The sequence below is a fragment of the Podarcis muralis genome, chromosome 18, assembly GCF_964188315.1.
Source record: "Podarcis muralis chromosome 18, rPodMur119.hap1.1, whole genome shotgun sequence".
NCBI lineage: Eukaryota > Metazoa > Chordata > Lepidosauria > Squamata > Lacertidae > Podarcis > Podarcis muralis.
In genome coordinates, this window is record NC_135672.1 from 7,399,642 (window position 1) to 7,426,694 (window position 27,053).

General features: G+C 48.4%; 1 protein-coding gene across 1 annotated transcript; it reads right to left on the reverse strand.

Annotated features, from left to right (window-relative positions):
• Positions 1 to 6,407: 6,407 nt before the first annotated feature.
• On the reverse strand, positions 6,408 to 22,866 carry LOC114588555 (elongation factor 2). Its single transcript, XM_028713941.2, has 15 exons — positions 22,715 to 22,866; positions 19,751 to 19,965; positions 18,614 to 18,795; positions 18,178 to 18,389; positions 16,968 to 17,146; positions 15,851 to 15,956; positions 14,525 to 14,638; positions 13,683 to 13,821; positions 12,984 to 13,179; positions 11,275 to 11,533; positions 10,993 to 11,100; positions 9,598 to 9,951; positions 7,560 to 7,742; positions 7,325 to 7,457; positions 6,408 to 6,667 (listed from the first exon to the last, which is right to left on the reverse strand). The coding sequence occupies exons 1-15, from the start codon at positions 22,715 to 22,717 to the stop codon at positions 6,474 to 6,476; spliced, it is 2,577 nt and encodes an 858-aa protein (XP_028569774.1). The 5' UTR covers positions 22,718 to 22,866; the 3' UTR covers positions 6,408 to 6,473.
• Positions 22,867 to 27,053: the final 4,187 nt, after the last annotated feature.

A 27,053-nucleotide genomic window follows, 5' to 3' on the forward strand; every position in this document is an offset into this window, starting at 1 on the left:
GTTTCCCCAGCCACTCTGGGCGGCTCCCAATCAGTGTTAAAAACAGTACAGCGTTACATATTAAAAACTTCCCTTAAGATCCCTTCTGAATGTCAGGTAATTATTTATCTCTTTGACATCTGGTGGCAGGGCGTTCCACAGAGCGGGCGCCACTACCGAGAAGGCCCTCTGTCTGGTTCCCTGTAGCCTCACTTCTCGCAATGAGGGAACCGCCAGAAGGCCCTCGGTGCTGGATCTCAGTGTCCAGTGTAATAGCATCATAATACTATTGCCACACATCTCCTCTAGGTCTCCTACCTTGAGAATCCATCTTCTCTACAGGTCTCTCACGGTCATCTGACAGGCATCCCCCTTGCAGGGCATTATAAGGCTTGCTTGCAAAGCAGCACTTTGTGACATAGGCTGGCAAACAGGGGCCAGGCTGCTGAGTTGTCTGGTAGCTGAATGAAGAAAAATAAAACTAGGGGGGGTCAATGTGTGCTGGGATGAGGCCCCCGTGGGTCAGGCCAGAGGGGGCTGTTGGGGGGTGTGGTTGTGCCTTCCTTTCTTCTGCATCTTGCTCCCCCGCCCATTCCTTCTGGTGCTCGAAAGAATCATAGCATGGCAGAGTTGGAAGGGGTGCCAAGGGGCATCTAGTTCAACCCCCGGCACTGCAAGGATCCTGCCCACAGCCAGCGCCCGGCTGGGCTCCACACTCCCACCACCTTCTTACCAACCGGATGCACAGACCCCTTGCCATTCTGCATGGGGTGGGGAAAGGGGAGAGGGAGATGTTTTGCTCCCTGTCCCTCCGGACATGGATATGAGAGCCCTGTCAATATCTCAAGGGCATCCCAGGGAGGAAGCTTGTCTTCTCCTGCTCCAGAGGCCCTCAGGACCTGAAGCCATGGCTTCAAGCGACCAGAAAGGAGAGTCCGACTCCAGGAAGAACTTTCTGACAGCAAGAGCTGTTTGACAGCGGGAGGAAATCCCTCGGAAGGCGGTAGACTCTCCTTCCTTGGAGGTTTTCAGCAGAGCTTGGGGCGGCCATCTGCCATGGGTTCTTGAGCTGAGATTGCTGCATTGCAGGGAGTTGGACTAGAGCGTGGTACTTCCAGGTTTCGACGCTCCTGCATACGCCAACTCTCAAAATGATGTCACGCGCATGCGCAGAAAGGCGAAAAGCGACGCGTGTGTGTGTGCGCAGATGTGCCGTCGCTAGTTACGTTCGCTTCTGGATGCGAACGGGGCTCCGGAACGGATCCCGTTCGCATCCCGAGGTAGCACTGTACTGTAGCATACCCGTATTTTTCGCTCTATAAGACGTGCCAGACCACAAGACGCACCTAGTTTTTGGAGGAGGAAAGCAAGAAAAAAAATATTCTGAATCTCAGAAGCCAGAACAGCAAGAGGGATCGCTGCGCAGTGAAAGCAGCAATCCCTCTTGCTGTTCTGGCTTCTGGGATAGCTGCGCAGCCTGCATTCGCTCCATAAGACGCACACACATTTCCCCTTACATTTTAGGAGGGAAAAAGTGAGTCTTATAGAGCAAAAATACGGTATATTCAACACAAAAAACAGCTGAAATTTGTTTTTGACAAAGGACAGCTGGACATATAAAGGGCCCCATTACCTTCAGTAGCTTCGGGCCTCATCAATCCTAAATCCAGCCCTGCGCCAGATGTTTGGCTTCCAAAGAACGTTTGCTAACCAGAACACTCATTCCGGGGTTGCAGTATTTGGGGACCGGAATGCAAGGCGTTTGAGATCCAAGGTATAACTGTATGTTCTTTTAAATATTTTTTTTTCTCCGTGAAAAAGACCCTGATGCTGGGAAAGATGGAGGGTGCAAGGAGAAGGGGACGACAGAGGACGAGATGGTGGGACAGTGTTCTCGAAGCTACCAGCATGAGTCTGACCAAACTGTGGGAGGCAGTGGAAGACAGGAGTGCCTGGTGTGCTCTGGTCCAGGGGGTCACGAAGAGTCGGACATGACTAAACAAAAACAAGTCACCATGTTCCCTAAAGCGGTGGGGATCAGCTTCTCCAGACCTTACAACCAACCTCTGACTTCCCAAGCTGCAACATGGGGTGGACGTCCGCATTTCTGTTTACAGTTTACACTTAATGTAGAGGGGGAGAAAAGCGGGGGGGGGGGGGATTCACTGGCATCCCTTGGGTTTCAGACAGTACATGGGTAAAGGTATTTTAATTTCACCATCTGCAGTGATAATGGAGCCCAAGAAAGTAAAATCTCTCACTTCCTCCATTTCTTCCCTTTCTATTTGCCAGGAGGTGATGGGCCCAGTGGCCATGATCTTCGTTTTTTGGATGTTGAGCTTCAGACCGTATTTTGTACTCTCCTCTTTCACCCTCATTTAGAGGTTATTTAATGGTGACTTTATGGGACAATAAACTCCATCACCCTTGCCGACAAAGGTCCGTATAGTTCAAGCTATGGTTTTCCCAGTAGTGATGTATGGAAGTGAGAGCTGGACCATAAAGAAGGCTGATGGCCGAAGAATGGATGCTTTTGAATTCTGGTGCTGGAGGAGACTCTTGATGGTCCCATGGACTGCAAGAAGATCAAACCTCTCCATTCTGAAGGAAATCAGCCCTGAGTGCTCACTGGAAGGACAGATCGTGAAGCTGAGGCTCCAGTACTTTGGCCACCTCATGAGAAGACTCCCTGGAAAAGACCCTGATGTTGGGAAAGATGGAGGGCGCAAGGAGAAGGGGACGACAGAGGACGAGATGGTGGGACAGTGTTCTCGAAGCGACCAGCATGAGTCTGACCAAACTGCGGGAGGCAGTAGAAGACAGGAGTGCCTGGCGTGCTCTGGTCCAGGGGGTCATGAAGAGGCAGACACGACTAAACGACTAAACAACAACAAACTCAAACAGCTCCTAATCCTTGGGCATGACAGCTGGGGCCCATCGAGTCCAACATCCTCTGGAAACCCCAAGGCAGCAAATGTTCCTCTAGGATGCCTCCAGCTAAACTGGCCGCCATCGTGCCAAGCGTTGGGCAAATCTAGTTTAGAATGCAGAGCTCTCGGCGTGGAGGCTTGTAGACGCTTCAGAAACCAGGCATGGCAGCAAGAACTCTTGTGGAAACCTGGTTCTTGCACCATACCACACTCAGTTATCGGTTGCCTTTTTTGTTTCCTAGACCAATTCCAGGTGCTCCTTAAACTTCCTAAATCAGGAGTGGGAACTGCCCCGAGATCTACGGATGAAGGGCGGTTATATGAATTTATTAAATAATAATAATTCTGCTCGCAAGGCTGTTTCCCCCAAACCACACCCTCCCATGCTAGACAGCAAACACAGATCGCAAGGGACGGGTCGATTGTTCCTTCTTGCTTGGAGCAATGTGTTCCTGGTGCCCATCAGCTGGTAAAATGCAGGATTGGGACTGGCAATACACAATGCCCTTTGTGCAGTCTGCTGTTGGGAGCCCTCCATAAGGAATTTTGACAGGTGGAGACAACTCACGTGTACATGATGCCGTGCGATTGACCTGTGGGTTGCCCCACACAGCCAGTCCGCCCACTCGGTGGGGTCAGGTAGTAAAGATCCGGACCCCAAAGCCCAAACGATTCCCCACCTGAATACGGTATATCTAACATGAGCCTCCCCAAACACAAACTTCAGGCTGAGTCTACCCTAAGAGCCATTGGGCTGGCAGGTACCAGCAGGCGAGACACGGGTGGCGCTGTGGGTTAAACCACAGAGCCTAGGACTTGCCGATCAGAAGGTCGGCGGTTCAAATCCCCGCAATGGGGTGAGCTCCCGTTGCTCGGTCCCTGCTCCTGCCAACCTAGCAGTTCGAAAGCACATCAAAGTGCAAATAGATAAAATAGGTACCGCTCCGGCAGGAAGGTAAACGGCGTTTCCGTGCGCTGCTCTGGTTTGCCAGAAGCGGCTTAGTCCTGCTGGCCACATGACCCGGAAGCTGTACGCCGGCTCCCTTGGCCGATAAAGCGAGATGAGCGCCGCAAGCCCAGAGTCGGCCACGACTGGACCTAACGGTCAGGGGTCCCTTTACCTTTGCTTTTTACCAGCAGGCCAGACTGTGTGACCTCAATGCTTGTAGACATCAGGCTGTCTCAAAAGACAATGGAGTGCACCTCCAGGGGTGAAATCAAACCACTGTGTTAGCAAGACCCAAGTAACAACCCCAGGGCATAAGCCTGGGCAGTGAATATGGGGGTCCTGCACTGCCCAGATGACAAGACTCGCTGATGGGGTCCAAAGGAAAGCAGAGCAAGACACCTGGATGCAGGTGTTGCCAGTGTAAAGCACCACCCAACCATTTTAGGGAATCCATTTAGGATTTGTGCATTTACTCCTTAACCCTTTCTTTTCCCCAAGGTATCTTCGCAAGGCATGGGAGGTTTAGGATCAGTTTCCCTTTTCCTTCCCAGGTTAATAAGCCCCATCTGGCCATACCATGATTAGTGATTAAGACAAATGACAATTTGATGGAAGAAATTTAAAGAATATTTAACTAAATATTGTGATATAAGGGAATTAGAAAATTCTTGGAAGTAACAAATAGGCTTAGGGGCAGAATAAGAATAGGTGGTAGTAAATATTAAGGATTTGAATATTAATAAGAGATGAGGATAGTAAATGAAAGGAGTGAATATTATTAGAAATATGAATTTGGAGAACTACTATACAGGGGTTATAATGAAATTCAGTTAGAGGGGATTTGAGGAATTCAGGTATCAATGTAATGAGAATTAGAGATTTGAAGTAAGAATTCTGTTTTGTGTTTTAATTTTCTTCTTGTGTGTTGTTAAATTTCTTTTTTTCTGTGATATGTGGAAACCAATAAAAAATGGCAAATTGTTTCCCATTTTTCCCAATCACACATTCAGTTGCACATTTGTTTTTCGGGGCGGGGCGTTTGCTTGTTTGTTAAAAGTTCTAATGAAAATTTATCCCAATATCCAGATTTTCATATGCAATTTTGCTCATACAACACATTATGCAAGCAATTTCCTGTAATATACAGTAATGCAGTTTTCTGCCACTCGTTTCAATGTCCACTTTAGCCTAGGTAATTTAGACATTATGGCATATGTTGGGCTGGATTTGCTAATTCAGAGAAGTGTGACTTTCAAAGGCTAGCCATTGTTTTGGTTTGCCTATTGTTTCAGGAAACATGAAACAAGTCCACTTAATTCAGTGAAGTGTGTATACCTCTTAATTATCGCAAATATATCATTCACTCAATCACTACTGGCCTTTGTTCATGTCTGTGAGAGTCCCCAGGCAACCTATTTCGATTGCTTGCGATTATATCTATTCCTCATGCAGCCTGCTGTTTGCAAGGGAAGAGGGGGTGGTTACAAGTTAATGAGCACTCATCCTGATGTGATTGCTGGGAGTTTTTGAAAACCATCGTGTGTGTTTTTGACCAGCTATTCACAAAAATTAAACCCAGAGGCCTTCAGCTGCTAATGCTCTACAGGCTTCAATTCTATTGTCTTTTGGAAAGACCAACCCTGGGTCATATGACAGTAACCTACGCCAAAATCAGGGAGCTGTGAAGCTTCAAGTCAAGGACCACTCATCTTTTTGAGGCCTGTGGGCATTATCTGCCGAACCAGATAAACTGTTTTGGGCACCACACACTGCAGCTACAGCTGAATGCTTGCCGCAGGCCTCATTACAACAGTCCTGCAGGCGCCAGCAAAGGACTGTGCGCACACATACAACCCCTGCAGTAAGCGCACCGTTTTCTAAATAAAACTGCTTTCGAACAGCACAGATGAGCTCCCCCCTTGCTTCTAAGTGTGTGGGCTCAGGTCTCAACAGCTGTTAAAGACATCCAACACAACAGGCAGCCTCGTCTTATTAAATTTATTATTCCAGTGGTACTAATACATTGATTTGCACAATGACACCCATTTAGCAGAGAGGCTGCGGGCCTTCTAGCTTTTGCCCAACTAGAAAAGCCTCCCCCCCCTTTTTCTCTCCCAATCCTAAAAGAAAATTCCTCCAGACTGCCCCCCTCCTCCCCATCGAATCCAGTATTTGAGTATGGAATGAAATTTCACGCACCCTTTTCTTTTCAGAGGTTTGCCCGTCCTCCCCCAACCTGCAAACCAAGGGAGGAAAAACCAGGTTTCCCCCCCTTCGCTTGGCTCCGAGCGTCAAATAAATATGGAGACGGGCAACGTTTCAGCTGCATCAAATGGAAATGTATTTTTGGAAGTTATAATGGCACTGGGTGAGCGGCCCCGCTAGTTCGTGTGCAGACGGCCTGGAACCTCTAAGGCTGAATGCAGACACGGCTCTTTTTAAAATCTGCCCCGAGACGGAAGATCAAGCAAGGAAGTGGCCCAATGCCTTTTGCAAGACACCTGCGGCACTGATGTTATTGTGCAAGTTAAATTTGGAGTCCCACAACATACATTTTTAAATTTATTCTTTTACATCTGGTGTGGCATTTTTAATTCTGCTTGGTTGATTGGTTTTTACAATTTGTCCAGGAAGTTATCTAGTGCGGGAATGCCCTCCTTCAGCCCTTTGCGCTTGCGGGTCTCGGCGACCACCTGGCAGGGGCGGCTGGTGTTGTCGAACGGGTCTCCGGGCAGGATCTGCCAGTGGTCAAACACACACTGGGGGAAAGCCTGGCCACCTGTGTTGGATCTCAAGTCGGCGGTGAAGCCTGTGAAGAGAGAGGGAGAGAGAAGAGTTTATACTATAAGCAAACAAAACTGTAAGACAGAAATACAGGTGTTCAAGTTTACCCTACACCCCACATTGTCTTAGCTAAAAGCAGCACATTGGAGGCATCTACCTTAATAAATAATATTAGTAATAATTTATACCCAACCCATCTGGCTGAGTTTCCCCAGCCACTGTAGGCGGCTCTCAACAAAATATTAAAAGCACAAGAAGACATCAAACACTGAAATCTTCCCTAAACAGGGTTGCCTTCAGATGTCTTCTAAAAAGTCAGATAGTTGTTTATTTCCTTGACATCTGATAGGAAGGCGTTCCATGGGGAGGGCGCCACTACCGAGAAGGCCTTCAGAGCTGGGCCTCAGTGTCCAAGCTGAACGATGGGGGTAGAGATGTTCCTTCAGGTATAATGGGCCATTTAGGGCTTTAAAGGTCATTCCCAAACTTTGAATTGTGCTCAGAAACGTACTTAAGAGGAACAGAAGTCTGCTACCAGGGCAAGACCTGCTCAACTTTGTAGCAGCCATCTCAGATTAGCCTGGGAGACAACCTCCGATCGATCCTTCACACCTCCAGCTGCTGATAAAGGTGACCTGGAAGATGCAAGTGCCAAGGGAGGCTGATAAAAGCTGACACTTACCAAAGGACTCGTTGACAGGGAGATAGGCCTTGACCACAAACATGGGGGTGCCGGCCACCTGGGACTCCTCAAAGACGTGCCCCCGCTTCCTGTTCAGCACGCCATAGATGCCACCCACAACCTGTTCTGGGCACTGGAAGGGGAAGAAAGTGGGCATACGTTACAGCACTGCACAGAGTCAAGCCAGCGGGCTGCCGCCGCCTCTTGAGAACACAGCCTGGCTCTAGTCACCCACCTGGATCTCCACAAGGTAGATGGGCTCCATGAGGCGGGGCTGAGCGGTCAACACGCAGGCGTAGAGGCACCTTCTGGCCGTGGGAATGATTTGGCCACCTCCGCGGTGGATGGCGTCCGCGTGCAGGGTCACGTCGTGCACGTCAAAGCGGACGGCGCGCATGTTTTCCTCGCAAAGGGCACCCTGGAGAAAAGAGAGAGGTTGGGGGTGGGAGAGAAAATCAATTTCTAGTTTGCATTCAACCCAACTTTTCTGTCCTTCCTCTCTGAAGCAGGCAACGTAGTTTTTAAAAAAAGCAATTAAGCACTCTGCCATAGCAGCCAAGAAGCAAAGGTAGAGCCAATGCCTCCTTCAGCTCATGGTCAGCCTTCTTCCTGCAAACTGTCAGAGCCAGGAGGAGGAGGAGGAGTCGCCCAGGGGGACCAGAGGATGGGAAGAGCGTGATCTACTAAGGGGCAGAGAATCGGAGTCTAGATATGATGGAGAGCAGCAACAACTGAGAAAGGATAGGCGTAATATTTTACAAGGACGGGAAGGAACACCATGGACAGAATAACTGTCACACACAGGAGGTTTAAGGCAACATGTCAATACGAATAGATGTCGTTAGTACTGCAGTTGTTGTAAGAGGGGTTGTTATTTTAACTGGAGTGTAATTGAGATGCGTAAGATTTTGGAACACAGAAATAAAGCAAATAATCAAACCATCAATTCTAGCACACGGGAGGCCACCTAAGTTATTTAATTTGGCATCTGAATAATTGGAATTAGCAATTGTATATAATTTGGCATTGCTATAATGAGGCTATTACTGGGTTATTGTAATTGAAAACTAATTATGATTATTATATATGAAAAGAGAGAATTGGAGACTCTCAGGGGAGATGCAAATATCCGTTGATTCCCTTTCCATCCCTGCCCCACAGTACAGTCGTCCCATGGAATCAGAAGGGATCCCAGAGGTCATCTTGTCCTCTTGCAATGCAGGAATCTTTCCCCCTATGTGGGACTGGAACTTATGACCCTGAGGTTGAAAGCCTCATCCTCTACCATCTCCCCACTGCCCACGGCAGCTCCTCCTGAGGAAGAGGTAGTGTATGTGTGTGCTGGGCAGTACCCATGCCCTCAGAGGGGGAACGGACAGAGCACCTACCAGGAGGAAGGGGAATTCGGAGACGACACCCCCACCCCCCCTCGATCAAGGAGGAGAAACGCAGGCCAAGCAACACCCACCAAGGAAAAGTGAACACCTGAAAAGGACGCCCCTTCGCAACTCAGGGGGAGGGGCAAGAGGAAGTCACATACGAGGCTGATTCAACTTCCTAAAGCTGGAACACGGCCTTGAGGGGCTGATGTGACAAAGCACTCAAAAGTTACAGGGAACCAGGCAGAGGGCCTGTGGAACGCCCTCCCACCAGATGTCAAAGACGAAAACAACTACAGTGGTACCTCGCAAGACGAATGCCTCGCAAGACAAAAACTCGCAAGACGAAAGGGTTTTTTGTTTTTTGAGCTGCTTCGCAAGACGATTTCCCCTATGGGCTTGCTTCGCAAGACGGAAACGTCTTGCAAGTTTGTTTCCTTTTTCTTAACACCGTTAATACAGTTGCGACTTGACTTCGAGGAGCAACTCATAGCACGCGGTGTGGTAGCCTTTTTTGAGGTTTTTAAAGACTTTGGTGATTTTTGAAGCTTTTCCAAAACTTTTCCGACACCGTGCTTCGCAAGACGAAAAAATCGCAAGACGACAAAACTCGCGGAATGAATTAATTTCGTCTTGCGAGGCACCACTGTACCAGACTTTTAGAGGACATCTGAAGGCAGCCCTGTTTAGGGAAGCTTTTAATGTTTGATGGACTATTGTATTTTAATATTTTGTTGGAAGCCGCCCAGAGCGGCTGGGGAAACCCAGCCAGATGGGCGGGGTGCAAGTAATAAATTATTATTCGGAAACTGCAGCAAGTCTCTGCTCCGTTCCAAGAAGGCAGGACGCAGACAGCCCACCGCCCTGCGATGAGGGGCGCCCATTCTTGCTTACCTCCTTCGTGGCCCACTGGAAGCCTGCCACAACGCTGTCCTTGATCTCGTTGAGGTACTGCACCCCCTTGGTGATGTCCGTCAGGATGTTGGGGCCAGTGCCGTCCGGGCCGAAGCACCAGATCTTGCGGGCCTCGGCGACGTCCCACTCATACTTCTCGGCCAGGTAACGGGCCCGTGTCTTCAGCTCCTGGCGGGCGGAGACGTCTCCTTTGTCGATGTCCTCAGCCAGGCCGTCGGGGAAGGGGCGGGCTTTCATGTACAGTCGGTTGTGCTTGTTGGGAGACTTGGAAAGGCACAGAACACTCGACTCCTCGCTGACCGTCTCACGGTAAGAGACCACTGGGTCAGATTTCTGCCAGAAAGATTAAAAAAAAAATTTTAAAGTCCCTAGCCGCTTCAAAGCCAATGCGGACTGTTTATTGCATCTTGTACATTGCCTTGAGATAGTCTGTAGCAATGGCTTTGTTCTTATTTATTATAATTTTTAAATTAATTTTCTGTTTTACAATTTGGAATACTCATTTTTTACATCCCTTAAGAGATCAATGACATCCCTTCTTCTCTTTTTGCGGTTTATAAATCCCTGCATATTTTACAAAAGCTATGCCATTCAGTATTCCATTACTGCATCCATCAAAAATTTTTGACGCTGTTGAATTCATCTTAATGCTGACAGGGTTTTCAAGTGTACACAATTCTGACCCCGTATATTCAAAAAATGTTTTCCAATCTTCTCTAAACATATGCTCTCCTTGGCCTCTTATTCTATATAGAAGACATCTGAAGGCTGCCCTGCTTAGGGAAGCTTTCAATGTTTGACGGACTATTGCATTTTACTATTTTGTTGGAAGCCACCCAGAGCGGCTGGGGAAACCCAGCCAGATGGGCAGGGTATAAATAATAAATTATTAATTATTATTATTATTATTCATTCTAGTAATACCACTTGCTGGAAACCAAGGGAGGGGAAGAAGAAGAAGAAGAAGAAGAAGAAGAAGAAGAAGAAGAAGAAGAAGAAGAAGAAGAGGAGGAGGAGGAGGAGGATGAGTTTGGATTTGATATCCGGCTTTATCACTACCCGAAGGAGTCCCAAAGCAGCTAACATTCTCCTTTCCCTTCCTCCCCCACAACAAACACTCTGTGAGGTGTGTGGGGCTGAGAGACTTCAGAGAAGTGTGACTAGCCCAAGTCACCCAGCAGCTGCATGTGGAGGAGCGGGGAAGCGAACCCGGTTCCCCAGATTACGAGACTCCCGCTAGACCACACTGGCACCATGAAGATGCCCTTATGGTCAGGTCCTGCTAGCTGGTGTCTTAGAGCCACACCTTCTCTCAACTCCCGGACAGCTGCAGCCCCAAGACCGGGCTAGAGACTCGTCACGTGGTGCAATTACCTTAATTGGAATGCAGGCATGGTCCTCCTCGAGATCCTTCAGGCAGATCTCCAGATGCAGCTCCCCAGCGCCAGCTATGATGTGCTCCCCAGACTCCTCAATGATACACTGGAAGATGGGGAAGAGTGAAAGGGATGAAGCGGAAATGAGGCCCAGCCCAAACCGAGAAGCGTCCCCCATCCCCAACCCACAATGTGCTGCCCCCCCGTCATCTCCCACACCTAAAAACCCTTTGAAGGGGTTCGATGGGTTTTTGTACGCAGGCTATTCACCCCGGCTCACCTGCACCATGGGGTCAGACTTGGCCAGCCTCTTCAGCCCCTCCACCAGCTTGGGCAGGTCGGCGGGGTTCTTGGCTTCCACGGCGACGCGCACCACGGGGCTGACGCTGAACTTCATGACGCGCAGGTTGTGGGCGTGCTCAAAGGTGGTGATGGTGCCCGTCTTGACCAGGAACTGGTCCACGCCAACCAGCCCCACGATGTTGCCGCAAGGCACGTCCTCGATGGGCTCCACGTAGCGGCCCATCATGAGAATGGTTCTAGAGAGGGGAGAGATTTTTTTTTAAAAAATGTATTTTTTATTAAAGATTTTCTTAGTTCACAAAAGTATGTGCAATGTCTCTCTCTCCTCTCCAAGTAGCATTTTTTACAAATCAGTTTCATTTGTTGAGACATTCGGAAGGAGGGGAAAGGGTGGGGAATGGGGGGGGGGGGAATTGTGGAGAAGTGGTGGAAAGGTAAAGGTACCCCTGCCCGTACGGGCCAGTCGTGTCCGACTCTAGGGTCGCGCGCCCATCTCACTTAAGAGGCCGGGAGCCAGCGCTGTCCGAAGACACTTCCGGGTCACGTGGCCAGCGTGACGAAGCTGCTCTGGCGAGCCGGCACCAGCGCAGCACACGGAAACGCCGTTTACCTTCCCACTATAAAGCGGTACCTATTTATCTACTTGCACTTAATTGTGCTTTCGAACTGCTAGGTGGGCAGGAGCTGGGACCGAAGACGGGAGCTCACCCTGCCGCAGGGATTCGAACCGCCGACCATACGATCGGCAAGTCCTAGGCGCTGAGGTTTTACCCACAGCGCCACCCACGTCCCCTGGGAAGGTGCAGGACAGCAAAAGCAGCTTGGGGGGGTGGGAGCTGGAAAGTCTGCTCTGGGGGCGGACTGGCGTTCTTTTGGAATGAGTCACTGCCAGGGGGCAACTATTAACACATCCCCTCTCTCCCCAGGGACAGGTTATGAACATCTAAAGCAGGGGTAGGCAACCTAAGGCCCGCAGGCTGGATGCAGCCCAATCGCCTTCTCAATCCGGCCCACGGACGGTCCGGGAATCAGCGTGTTTTTACATGAGTAGAATGTGTGCTTTTATTTAAAATGCATCTCTGGGTTATTTGTGGGGCCTGCCTGGTGTTTTTACATAAGCAGAATGTGTGCTTTTATTAAAATGCATCTCCGGGTTATATGTGGGGCACAGGAATTCATTTGTTTCCCCCCCAAAAAAATATAGTCTGGCCCCTCAAAAGAATCAGCCCATGGCTGAAGAAGGTTGCTGACCCCTGATCTAAAGCACGGGCCGGCAAACTAAGACCTGCAAGCCGGATCAGGCCCAATTGCCTTCTGGATCCGGCCACGGACAGTCCGGGAATTGCCACGTGGATCGCCAGTGCGCACGTTCTCTCCCTCACACGGAGGCGGCGCCTCCTCCCTCAAGCGGGAGCTCTCACTCAGTTCTCCTCTTCTCCACTCACTTAAGGCGGTGGCCTTGGAATCGCAAGTGTGTTAAACCCACTCACACCCAGCCTGGTTATGTTTTCTAGAGCTACATGTAGCTGGGCTCTGCAGAACAGAATTGCTGGATAAGGTGGGATTTTGTTCTTGGACTCTTATATTCTTTTCAGCTGCTACTTCCTGCCACCCCAAAGCCCACGAGAGCCTGCGGACAGGGACGGGAAGCGCGAAGCAAAGCCCGGCGATTTTTGAAAAACGGACCTCTGGATTGGCTTCAGGTAGAGATCTTCCTTCTTGCCAGGTGTGTAGTTTGGTCCCATAATTCTGCACTTCAGGCCAGTGGACACGATGCCAGAGAAGACGCGCCCAAAGGCATAGAAGCGGCCCTTGTCGGTGGTCGGCACCATTTTGGAGATGTACATCATCAGGGGACCCTTGGGGTCGCAGTTCTTAATTCCTGGGGGAGGAAAGGGGGAAAAAAGACTATTTAAAGGGACCCCTGACCATTAGGTCCACTCGTGACCGACTCTGGGGTTGCGACGCTCATCTCGCTTTCCTGGCCGAGGGAGCCGGCGTACAGCTTCCGGGTCATGTGGCCAGCATGACTAAGCCGCCTCTGGCGAACCAGAGCAGCGCACGGAAATGCCATTTACCTTCCCGCTGGCGTGGTACCTATTTATCTACTTATACTTTGACGTGCTTTTGAACCTCTAGGTTGGCAGGAGCAGGGACCGAGCAACGGGAGCTCACCCCGTTGCGGGGATTCGAACCGCCGATCTTCTGATCGGCAAGTCCTAGGCTCTGTGGTTTAACCCACAGCACCACCAGCGTCCCATTTAAAGGCTCTAGGGGACAAGAAAAAACTGCAACCGTTTCTGTTCGGCCAGTCTCTTCACTAGAGAGTCAACCTCTTTCTGGGGATGGGGCACCCTGCTCGTCTTCAGGGGGGCTGCTACCTACCCATGGCAGCTTCGTCGTCAGGGGGCCCTTCGTACAGCAACTCGCAGCGGTATTTCTGAGCGGTGACAGGAGAGGGCAGGTGGATGGTGATCATCTGCAGCAGCGCATCCCCAGCCGGCAGCCAGCGTCTCATCACCGCCTGGGAAGGAGAGGGAGGAATCACGAGTTCAGAGAGTCCTTTAACCCGGTCACATAGTGAGGTCACCACAAATCAGGGTGGGTAAAAACCAATGGGGTTTTTTATTTTAAAAAATTGGGGGGATTGCATTATTTAAATTGGATTTTTAAAATAAAACATGCATGCATGTTTTTGGGGAAGTAAATCCCACCAGGGTGGATAAAAATCAATTTTTTTAAAAAAACTTCTTTTAATTTAAACTGGGTTTTTTTAAATATAAATTGGATTTTTTTTATATAAATCAATTTTGTTGATTTGAATCGATTTTTTTTTTAAAATTTGATTTTTAAAACAAAATGCTTTTGGAGGAAAACCTTTCCAAAGATAGTTTTCTATTTAAGTTGCATTATAGTCCTAAGCAGGCACCCCCAAACTCTACCCCCTCCAGCTGCTTTGGGACTACAATTCCCATCATCCCTGACCACTGGTCCTGTTAGCTAAGGATGATGGGAGTTGTAGTCCCAAAAGAGCTGGAGGGCCGAGTTTGGGGGTGCCTGGTCCAAAGGCTATTCATCAAGAAATAAGGCTTTGTTTTAAGTTTTCCATGTGTGCTAAAACTCTGAGCTACATCCTCTGGAGCCTACTGAAGGCTTTCCTACCCTAGCAAGCAATTTAACTTCTACTCCCCCACCCTTCCTAGGGCATGAGCCACCCGCCCCCTCACCTTCAGCAAGGGTTTCCCCTCCTTGTCTTTATCCTCGCTGTCCAGCTTTATGTCCAGCTTCTCTATCAGTTTGGCGGTTTCCTCCTTCTTGAAGTTCATGATCGCATCGAACACCTTTCAAAGGAGAAATAATTGCACGGACGTTAGGCTAGGCTGGGTGCAGCTCCCACAGAAGCAGCAGGTTATGTCTCCTCTAGCAATATTCCCAAAGCAAGGAAAAACACTCAAAACGAGTCATCAGGCTTCCTTCCCACTAACTGCAACAGGCAAAGGCAATACAAGCTAATGCACAAGTCCATTTGTATTTCACACTGTGCTGGCTGCCCTGACTTTTGGCTTGAAAAAAGCAGCAACTAAAATATCTACACTGTCTGTGCATAGGCTGCCACAGCAGATTCAAGGTTCTTTTGTTCATCTACAAAGACCTGAACAACTAGGTCCTGGGATACCTTAATGAGCACCAGAGCCTTCATATCCCAGACTGGGATCATTGAGATCATCCGTAGGAAAGCTGTTCATTGTTCCCCCTCGTTTACAGAGGCTCAAATGACCACAAACAGAAGTCGGGCATCCAGTCCCATTCTGGTTAACACTCTTCCAGCGAGTACCCTCGTTTTTTTTCCTCAGGCGTCTCTTCAAGACATTATGACACCAGGCCTATGCAGCTACTTAATTTTCATTGGCTTGTCAGCTTAATAACCATCTTGATTTTTAAAATTTAACTCATTAAGACTACCTTGATATTTTCTTATATGGTGGGATAACAGAATCAGTACAGTCGTACTTTGGTTTTCGAACAGCTTAGCTCTCGAACGTTTTGGCTCCCGAATGCCGCAACCCCGGAAGTGTTCCAGTTTGCTAACTATTTTTGGAAGCCGAACATCTGATTGGCTGCAGGAGCTTCTTGCAGCCAATCAGAAGCTGCACTTTGGTTTTGGAAGTCGAATGGACTTCCGGAACAGATTCCGTTCAACTTCCGAGGTACGACTGTACTTCTATAAATAAAATTAGGCAGAACCACCATTTTTACGTTCTTATTCCAAGTGCTTTAGAGTTGGAAGCCCTTCTCAAGTCTGGACCTTTACACAGAACCCTTCTACTGGTGCCAAAAGAAACTAAGGCACGACTGGGAGGTTCTCAGACGTTTTACCGGGAGGTTCTGTAGTGTGGATTGGCAAACTCTGGGTCAGACCTACAAAAACTTCTTCAAACTTAACAAGTCAGGTCAAAGTGAAGAATTTTTTTCCATCATCATACTCAGATCGCGCCAGACCACAAAGAGCACAGAGCAACTCTATAGGGAAAACTGGGAGCAAAGTACATCACCTTGAAAATCGGGTCCAGGATCAGCTGGCAGAAAGTCCTTGGCAGCTTCTTCCCATCCGGGCTGGTGGCCGACTTGCTGAATTTGCCAGTGGCTGGGTCAAAGTACCTAGGGACGAAAAGGCATGTGAGCTTCAGTTCTGCAGTGTCTTTTTTTAAAAAAAATGATTATTTATTAAAAGTTTAACAGTTACAGAAAAAAGAAAAAAGCACAATAAAAAATTACAATACTTCAAAAATAAAAAGCACAATAAAAAAACAATACAACAAAACAATAAGAAAAACAAAAACATTTGAAAACAAAAACATATCCAGTATTTCCATATCTTTATCTTTCATTTACTTGTTTCATCGACCTCCTCACACCTCCCTTTTTTGTATTCCAATTCAAATAGCTATTTCAGCAAATCCTTTCCATCTTTCTCAATTTTTGTTGTATAGTTTATCTTAACACAATTTGGCCTTAAATTCTACACTTTGAGCCATTAACAGTCCGTTTTTACTTAGTTCTTTATAACCTTCCTACTCAAACCATGTAACTTCATTCCAGCATCCTTCTAACATTCATTAATTTTGCAATGTTTCTGTAAATATACTTTAAATTTTTTCCAATCTTCTTCCACCCAGCTCTGCAGTGTCTGGCCTGCCTACCACCTTCTCAGAGTACCCACCTAAGCGGGCGGCCTCCTGGAAGCTGCCCGCGTGACCATCTTTTGGAAGAGCCAAATTTCTACGTTCCGAGGCCCCCAACTCCTTTGACAGGCTGCAGTTTCCTCACTTGCCCCCCTCGAAAGCAGTCAGCCTCCGCTGGGCCTTTTGCAGTCCTCCGAGCCTGGTTGGCATGCTGCAAATTGACACCGCCTTGAAATCTGTGGGGTCTCGAGGGCTATGTATCCCCATTCTCTAAAGAAAGCTACATGCTTCACATGTATGGCCTGGATCTGACCCTTGGTGGCCAAGCCAACAAATAGGGGACAATTTTCAGGACTAGTCTCAGGACTAAGTGCTTGCTCTGATCCTGTCCATTGCAGGGAGGTCAGCCGTAAGTGTTCTCCTGACAGCATTCTGACCTGCAGAGTGGATTCTACAGAAGAGACCCAGAAGCCCAAGCTGCTCTCACCTGTCTCCCCACAGCTTCTTCATCATGTCTTCTACTTTCTTGGCACGGTCAGCTGTGCTCAGCTGCCCCTCGCCCTTTGCCGCGAATTTCGCCACGTACATCTCGGCAAACTGCTTCAGCGTGAAAGCCCAGCCGTGTAAGCCGGAGCCGAAGCCGACGGTGCCCAGAACCGGATCAATCTGGAAGGAAAGGAGAAGAACACATCAAGGTGTGGAGTTAAGGAGTCAACTTCCTGACGGGCTGGAAGCTCGTCTTTTAATACGTCGTTATCGTTTTAGCTGTTCTCAAAGAGGAAAAAACAAACCACGAAGGGTACAGACTCTGAAAATGTTTATTACATATTCTAGTTACAGAATGAATGTTCACTTCAGCACTCCCTAAAAGTGAGGCTATTCTAAGAAATTTGGGCTAACTTCATATGACCTTTCCACAGAGGCAATGAAAATAAATGCCTGTGCGGCATGCATTTTTAAGAAATAAAACATGTTCAGTTGGTAGAGCATAAGATCTCTTTATCTCAAGCCCCATGTGGGCGAAAGATTCCTGTGTTGCAGGGAGTTAAGCTAGGCGATCTCTTCCCACTCTACAATTCTAGGATTCTAAGAATTCTAATGCTTAAACATCAATACTGATTTCTCTGTCGCGCTTTGGAACAGACCGAGGTGCTCAAGTGTCAATGTAACTGTGTTCTAGCGACCATTTGTGACATGCAATAGGGGTTACGTCCAATTCACACTCCTGAGTACAACCACCGAGGCCCTTTTTCAAGGGAGATAAAGAGGTTGGCAACCTTTTCAGCGGTGGATCACTCTCCTCAGGGAAGCACACCATTTGTTGTCTCGTCTATGGGTGCCAGGCAAAATCACTTATTTTCACGGGCAACTGGCTTTTAGGGGTACCTAAAACACGTCAATGGACTTTGATGCGATGATCCATTAATAGGAGTGGGCAGGATTTGTACCTTCAAAATACATTTTGAGTATTTAATTTGTGTTTAGCACTCATTCTACGCCAGGTTTTAATGGACTTCATTTCTATTCTCACCGCACAAGCTGTTCTGAGAAACCAGAGCACAAAAGCGTGACTTGATTACTAATAATAATTTAAGCCAGTCGGAGCAGGCCCAATTTCAACAGGTCGACTCTGAGCATGATACAGCTGTTCACAAAGGTGAAAGATCAAGACTGCACATCCCCACTGCCTGCCTTACCATAATGTTGCCCATGGGGCCGCCCTCGCCTTCCCCGTAAGTGGAGATGATGACGTTGACGTTCTCCACAATGCGCTGGAAGGTCTGGTACAGTTCCTCTGGCTGAAGCTGGAGCTCCAGCAGAGCCCGGTCCATTTTATTCATCATCAGCACAGGCTTGATCCTCTCAGCAATGGCCTGGCGCAGAACGGTCTCTGTTTGGACGCACACCCCTGGGAGGAAGAGGAAACAAAGGCTCAAGTCATCGCTATGGGGCTACGAGCACTTGGGGTTAGGGCTGCGTCCTCCGAAACTTCCTAATGCAGAAGGTGGGGCTTCATTCAGCCTATGGACACCCTTGCTTCCCTCTCCAGCCTATGGGGCATATGGTCCTTGGGAGAGAGGCCACAGCGAGGGGCCATGGCTCTAGGTCTCAAGGCAAAGGGGGACATCTCACCAGAAACACAATCCACGACGACCAAGGCACCATCGGTGACACGCAGGGCAGCAGTGACCTCCGACGAGAAATCCACATGGCCCGGGGAGTCAATCAAATTGATCAGGAAGCCACAGCCATCTTTGCTTTGCTTGATAAATGCCAAATCATTCTCCGCAAGCTCGTAGAAGAGAGAAATTGCCCTGGAGGAAGAAGAGGCATAAATTCCTAACCGTTAAACTACCGTTCCACCACAAGAACCCTCTAAGGCCCTTCTTCACGTGCCTCCTCCATGAGAGGTCCGGAGGGTGAACATACAAGAACGGGGCCTTTTCTGCAGTGGCTCCCCATTTGTGGAACAGGCTCTCCTCAGGGAGGTTTGGCTTTAGGCGCCAGACAAAAATATTCCTCTTTAACCAGGTCTTTGGCTAATTGACATCCAGTGCCCTTTTAAAGTGCGTTGGAGAGGGAAGGGAATTATTGAATTGTCATTATTTTAATTATGTGTTTTGTGTTTTTCAATGTTGCGAACTGCCCTGAAATCTATGGTTATACAGCAGAATGCAAATTTATAATAATCCTGCCTTTTCCTTGAACTGGGACTCAAGGTTGCTTACACACATTAAAAGACAAATAAAATACAATATATACGTATCAAGTGCCTATGGCTTGTCTTCAAAAGCACTGAATTAATGCATACATACTTGAATTACATCAAGAGTGACAAGCTTTACCTTTCCACTGCCAACTTGAGATGCTTACAGCATAAATCAGCAAAATTTCAGACCTTTTCGAATCACAGAATTCTAGAATTGGAAGGGATCCCAAGGGTCATCTAGCCCAACCTCCTGCAATGAAGGAATCCTTCACCCAATGTGGGGATTGAAACCATGACCCAGAGATTAAGAGTCTCAGGATTTGCTGACTGATGTAATTCCCCCCCCCCCCCTACACAGAGCTGTAATGCAGGAATTCTGCTCAACAGCCACCCCTGGGTGGGTGCAAACCACCAACTTCCTATGTGATTTTAATGGGAGAGTTAAACCCCTATTTGAATCTCCCCCACCTGAAAGAAACCTGCCTTCTGCTGGCGATTCCTTTTCTGGCAGTTTCAGGAATAGAGAAGGGGGCGGGGATACGACTCTGGAAAGGACTTACGTGGACTTGATAGTGATACACCTCTCCTGCTCATCTTTTCTCGTGTCTGTGAAACGCGTTTCTCCCGCACGGGCTGAGGCAATAATCCCAGCTTTGCAAACCAGCGAGTCTGTGAGGGTAGATTTCCCATGATCCACATGGGCGATCACTGACATGTTCCGGATGTTGGCCTTCTTGTCCATGATGGCCCGGATCTGGTCTACGGTGAAGTTCACCTGGGGCAAGAGAAGGGAGGTTAATGTGGCTGCTTCAGAGAACAGGCCATTCCTGGACTGCTTTATTGAAGTGGGGGGAGAGAGAGAGAGAGGAAGCACTGAGGTGTCATTCTGTACAGTGGACACTCGGGTTGCAAACGTCATCCGTGCAGGATGCACATTCTCAACCCGCAGCGGCGTGTATGCGCATGCTGCAATTTGGTGCTTCTGCACATTGCGCGATTTAGCGCTTCTGCACATGCGCGACCACCGAAACCCGGAAGAAACCCGTCCCAATACTTCCGGGTTTCGGCGGTCCACAACCCAACCCAAAAAAACGCGAAAACCCAACCCAAAAAAACACAACCTGAAGCGTCTGTAACCCGAGGTATCACTGGATTAGGAAGCTGGCTATAACTGCTCTACGGAATTTGCCTCCAAACTTGGAAACATGTGGTTTCAGATCCTGCTTAGGGCAGGCCCACACCATACATTTATATGTATATATATACATACACACACACGTGACTTTCCTCAAATAATCTTGTGAACTGCAACCCACCCCACTCACAGAGCTACAACTTCCAGCAGAGCTGCAATTCTCAGCACCATTAGCAACCTACAGCTCTTAGGATTCTTTGGGAAAAGTCTAATATGGTGTGGATCTGCCCAAACTCCTGTTACCAATGAACCTTCTGCTTGTTGCAGTTGCAAGCACGACGGTTTCTCTCATAAGGCAGGAGGGAAAGGCATTGTGCACGTGTTTCTCACTGCCAAGCTGTCACCAGCTCTGAATGGAGCCTAGCTCTGAGCCGTTTTGTTGCTAAGCATCAGGGTGGGCGAAGCACTAATCTGCCTTCCATCCCAGAAAACCCAGCCTATCACAAACTAGAAAGAACTGCCCTTTTATTATCCTCAGTCAGAGTAGACAATACTGGACTAGATGAATCAGCAGTTTGACCTGGTATAATAAAGTACGTAACTTCACTGAGTCACGCCGGCCCCTCTGTGTGCCAATTCTGCTATTACAGAACAAACACAATTTTTTCCAAGGGCATCGCAAGGCAAACATGAAGGCCTATAGATACATTAAAAAAGACACACACGTTCTCCATGGGCTTAAAAAAAAATAAAAGGGCACACAAAATATTTCAAGTTGTACTGGGGATCGCCTCCACACCCTCTGAACTATGGAGTCTGGTTGAAACAAAAGCACCCGTCGCAGTTCCTAAAACAGCACCCGCAGAACTCTAGTTTGGATGAACAGATCGTTTCGGCACGAATCACCCATGTACAGGTTCACTGGGCTTTAGGGATGGGAGAAAATCTAATTCCTAAGTCTCTAGGCGTCTCCTCCCCGCCAAAGACCGTAGGGCTTACATAAGACTGCTGCTTTAACGCAGGGAAGAGAAAGAGAGAGAGTGAAAATACAATTTCCACTCTGCACGCTGCAGTACCTCCCTTTGGCCGAGATAACATCCTGGCATTCTCCCAGCTTCCTCACTCTGCCACATCATTTCACGTCCCCAAGTTATCTCCCCCCGCAACAGATATTTTTACCTGCCAACCAAATATATTGAGCTCTGGGATTCTTTTAGTTTTCACTGTGATTCCAAGACCTATTCTCCCCCTATTTGGTAGCTCCCCAAAGGCAAAGCCACCCCTATCTTCAAACGTACACAGAACTCACCACGGCTTGAATATGTCATCCCGTGACTCCCCCTTCCATCAATTCATTTCTTGTTATTACCATTTAAACCCCACCTTTCCTCCCGGGAACTGAAGGTGGTGTACGTGACCTTCTCCTTTTCCACTTTTTATCCTAAAAACGCTGTGGGGTTAGGCTGAGGCCATGGCGAGCCTCAAGCCAACCCAACACAGATTTTAGGAATATAGGGAGTTAGGACCCTTAACATGGATGTGTACATACTACATACATTAAGCACGCATTGCGAAGGAGATGTAAAAATAATAATAATAATAATAATAAATTTTATTTATATCCCGCCCTCCCCAGCCGAAGCCGGGCTCAGGGCGGCTAACAACAATCAAATAATCAAACAGTCAAATAATCACACATTCTAAAAATATCTCATTATGAAATTCATCTATTTGCCCTAGCATATCCCCCAAATCCAAAATTCTTTTTGTATTTGAAAAAGGGGGGGGGTAGGCTTATTCTGCGGCAAAAACAAGGGGGAGGAAAAATAAAGGGGAACCCTTTAAAAAAATAAAACACTGAGCATAGAGAGAAATAAATGCTCCCTTAAAAGGTTACTTTAAAAAGAGGTTTGTATCCACCTAAGTGGAACCTATCTGAAATTGAAGGGCCCCGAGTTACCTACCTATCAATGAGCCTACTCTCGAGTAGGACTAACAACATGGGAAAGCAAGGCGGGGTTTTTGGGGGGGAAATCTCTCCCACCCACATTATTAAGGACCAGCTCAAAGGTCAGGAGCCCCATATTTTTAATTTTAATTATTTTCTTATTAATTCCCTGGCCACAATAGCAACCCCCTGGAAGCAGGTTTTAAAGAGCTGCTTTAGTTTGCCCTTTTAGCTTATCTGCTTCCTTTCCAGGCCTCTCCTAGGCCTGGGCCTCTCCTCGCTACCGGCCCCGCTCCCTCTCCGTAGGCCTCCAACCCCACAGCAGGCCCGGCGGCCTCCCCGGGGCCTAAGCCGCGCTTCCCCCGCGGCCTTACCCGGCCCCGCGTTTCGCCCCAGGCCCCCCGCTTCCCCTCAGCCCAACCCCAGCCTCCGATGCCTCACCATGTTGGCGGATGGCGCCGGATTCTCCGGAGGCGCTTCAGAAGGGGCAGGGGGGAAAAAGAAAGGCCGGCAACAATGGCGGCGGCTCGGGTAGCCCTGTCTCGTTGGCAGGGGCCGAGCGGGCGGAAGAGGACGCTGACGTCAACAAGCTGCCTTTTATAGGAGCCGGCAAGGGGCGGGCGGTAGCTCGTAAAGGAAGGAGGAGGGGCCTAGGGCAGGAATCCGGAACACGGCCGCTCTAGCCCCTTCGACGCAGCTCTTTGATCTTAGAGGCGGGAAAAAGAGGACAGAAGGGAGAATAGGAATGTACTTTGGACGGTTCTCGCGCTTGCGCAGTGCGAACTTTTGGATCAGTGCGGAAGTGAGCGGGCACGCTGCAGTCACGTGGGTGCGGTGACTGATTGCAAAGGGGAGGTGATGAAGAAACTGCTATATTTTTTATTTATGGTAATAAAGGAATCATATTAGCATTGATTTTTATTTTTATTTCTGTGTGGTTATTGTATCCCATTCGCAGGCATTTTATATTTTAAAAATAATAATCATTTGTACCTATTTTCATTGATTATTTTTTAAAAAACCTCTATTTAACCTAGACAGCGTCTTAAAAAACAAAGACATCACCTTGCCAACAAAGGTCCGTATACTTAAACCTATGGTTTTCCCAGTAGTGATGTATGGAAGTGAGAGCTGGACCTTCAAGAAGGCTGATCGCCGAAGAATGGATGCTTTTGAATTCTGGTGCTGGAGGAGACTCGAGAGAGTCCCATGGACTGCAAGAAGACCAAACCTCTCCATTCTGAAGGAAATCAGCCCTGAGCGCTCACTGGAAGGACGGATCCTGAACCTGAGGCTCCAAGACTTTGGCCACCTCATGAGAAGAGAAGACTCCCTGGAAAAGACCCTGCTGTTGGGAAAGATGGAGGGCACAAGAAGGGGACGACAGAGGACGAGATGGTGGGACAGTGTTCTCGAAGCTACGAACATGAGTTTCACCCAACTGCGGGAGGCAGTGGAAGACAGGAGTGCCTGGCGTGCTCTGGTCCAGGGGTCACGAAGAGTCAGACACGACTAAACGACTAAATAACAATTTTTTGTGTGTCATTTGACTTGCCTTTTGCAGCCAAATTGTTGACCATCGCCTAGAGAGGACTAGCTCTAGACCACGTTAAAAGCTTACGCGGCAATAAAATTTGTTAGGTGACCACAAGACATTTTTTCACACAGCTGTTCCTTGGGGAAATCACTGCACTGTAACACCAACAACCCCCAACTACTGACCATGCTGCTTGGGGCTGATGTGTGCTGGGTACTGGACTCCCAATTGCTGCCTTATGGCTTGGGGGGGGGGGCAATTAAGGGGCCAATTCACCTGGGCCCCCCCAGCTCTAAAGGGGCCTCAAACTTAAGACACGCTTTAATATTATTTTTTGGCATTTGATCGGTTGTGCAGATTGCTTTTCAGATTTGGCGAAAGACGCAATTATTTTGTTAACGGATATAGACCTTGTCATATCAAACAAGTTTTAAATGTTCCTAAAATTACATGGGTTACGATGGCACAAGGTTAGAGTTTTTTTAGCGTGTCATCTCAGGCCAGTTGATAATAATAATAATAATTTATTATTTATATCCAGCCCATCTGGCTGGGTTTCCCCAGCCACCCTGATTAGCTCCCAACAGATTATTAAAAACACAATAAAACATCAAACATTGAAAACTTCCCTAAACAGGGCTGCCTTCAGATGTCTTCTAAAAGTCAAATAGTTGTTTATTTACTTGACATCTGATGGGTGTTCCACAGGGTGGGCGCCACTACTGAGAAGGCCCTCTGCCTGGTTACCTGTAACCTCACTTCTCTCAGGGAGGGAACCGCCAAAAGGCCCTCAGAGCTAGACCTCCGTGTCCAGGCTGAACAATGGGGGTGGAGACGCTCCTTCAGGTATACTGGGCTGAGGCCGTTTAGGGCTTTAAAGGTCAACACCAACACTTTGAATTGTGCTTGGAAATGTACTGGGAGCCAATGAAAGTCTTTTACAACCGGTGTTATATGGTCTTGGCGGCCACTCCCAGTCACCAGTTTAGCTGCCGCATTCTGGATTACTTGTCGTTTCCAGGTCACCTTCAAAGGTAGCCCCACGTAAGCTCATCGCAGTAGTCCAAGCGGGAGATAACCAGAGCATGCACCACTCTGGGGAGACAGTTTGCGGGCAGGTAAGGTCTCATCCTGCGTACCAGATGAAGTTGGTAGACAGCTGCTTTGGACGCAGAATTGACCTGTGCCTCCATGGACAGCTATGATAAAGAAACATCTCAAGAGTTTTATTTTTGTGTGTGCCTTTTGTCCGCATGTCGTCATCTATAATTATGACTAAGGGCCTTTACAGCTAAGGTGAGCTCTCTGAGAGGGGCTGTTGGAGCTGGACCAACCACATGCTAGAGAGCAGTCCCAGGGAAGCCTCATTCTCCATAGCTGCTGCGCCATTTATTTAAGCAAGGATAGAGAAACCTGTTCAGCCAAACTCCACACAGGAGAACCCTCTCCGGCACACATGAAAGTACGAGCATGACTGGGGATTGCAAGAGGTTGCAGAAACAGGGAAAAGGCAAATGGAACGGTTTCAAAACTCAAGCTGAACTCATCCCAAAGGCAAACAGAGACTCTCAGATCAAAGGAAATCTGATGCTCCAGCCACCATGAGTAGATCAGATGTGGGGACCCTTTGGCCCTCTAAATGTTACTGAACTACAACTCCCATCAGCCACAGCAAGCATGGCCAACTGCCATGGATGGTGGGACTTGTAGTTCATCAGCATCTGGAGAATCAAAGGTTCCTCAGACCAGCTTGAGACATAGGAAGCTGTCTAAAGATCACAGAATTGCAGAGTTGGAGGGGACTCTGAGGGTCATCTAATCCAACCCCCTGCAAATGCAGGGATCTCAGCTAAAGCATCCATGACAGATGGCCATCCAACCTCTACTTAAAAACCTCCAAAGAAGGAGAATCACCACCTCTCGATGGAGACAGTTCCACTGTCAAAGAGCTCTTACTGTCAGAAAGTTCTTCCTGATGTTGAGTCGCAATCTCCTTATAACTTGAAGCCAGTGGTTCGGGTCCTAGTGTCTGGGGCAGGAGAAAACCAGCTTATACTAAGTCTGCCAGATGTGGCTGTACCACAGCCTCCATCATTCCTGACCACTGGGCCATGTTTTGTAGGGTTGACAGAAATTGTATAGTTCAGCATTATCTGAACACGGAGTCAATAAACTAGGGACAGGGGCTGTATCTCTCTCAAAGTACCGCCAGATCAAAGAAACAAAGGGGAAGGCGAAGGTTAGGAGACACACACATACACCCCATTTATCGTTCTGAGGCAGCTGTTTGGCTTTTTGTTCACAACAACAATACTCTAGATTAGAACAGGGGTCAGCAAACTTACCGCGCCTCGGGCCGGTGTCTCCAGCGCCAATCGCGTGGTGGGCCGGAGGAGTGCGTGCCCATATGCGTGCGCACACGCTATTTTCAGAGCACTTCCGGGTCGGAGCAGCACCGGAAATAGCTTGTGCGCATGTGCATGGGCCTCCTCCGACCAGGATGTGCACTGGAAATAACGCTTGTGCATGTGGAAGTAACGCTTGTGCGTGCACACAAGCTATTTCAGTGCTCCTCCGACCTGGAAGTGGGCAGCTGCGCAGTGCAGCGCCGGTAAGAGCGGGTGGCGGCAGCGGGCGTCGCCACGGACCGGATAAACGAGTCCCTCGGGCCTTATCCAGCCCGCGGACCTAAATTTGGGGACCCCTGCTCTAGAACTGGTGTTGTTCCTGCAAGACAATTCTTACCCATGTTCTTCAGAAATAAACCAACAGCTCTAAATCAACTACCGTATTTTTCGCTCTATGAGACGCACCAGACCACAAGACGCACCTAGTTTTTGGAGGAGGAAAACAAGGGGGGGGGGAAATATTCTGAATCCCAGAAGCCAGAACAGCAAGAGGGATCGCTGCGCAGCGAAAGCAGCAATCCCTCTTGCTGTTCTGGGATAGCTGCGCAGCCTGCATTCGTTCCATAAGACGCACACACATTTCCCCTTACTTTTTAGGAGGGAAAAAGTGAGTCTTATCGAGCAAAAAGTACGGTAAATCTAAATCAATGCTAAACAGAACAGAACATGTTCAGGAGGAGGATACCAGAAGGTGGGGTTCAAGCAACCAAAGACTCATCCTGCTCGCGAGGCCTTCCAAACCATTGGGTTGACCACTGCTGGAAACAGGACACTGGGCTAAGACGGAGCTTTGAGCCAACCCATCGCAACAACGTCAGGCATAAGTGAAAGCAGG

Excerpts from the sequence above, each read along its gene's own strand:
- LOC114588555 (XM_028713941.2), bottom strand. Across the intron at positions 18,390-18,613 it reads CGTCGTGGATTGTGTTTCTG|GGGTGTGCGTCCAAACAGAG; the intron begins GTGAGATGTCCC and ends TCTTCCTCCCAG. Across the intron at positions 13,180-13,682 it reads TGACGACGAAGCTGCCATGG|GAATTAAGAACTGCGACCCC; the intron begins GTAGGTAGCAGC and ends TTCCTCCCCCAG.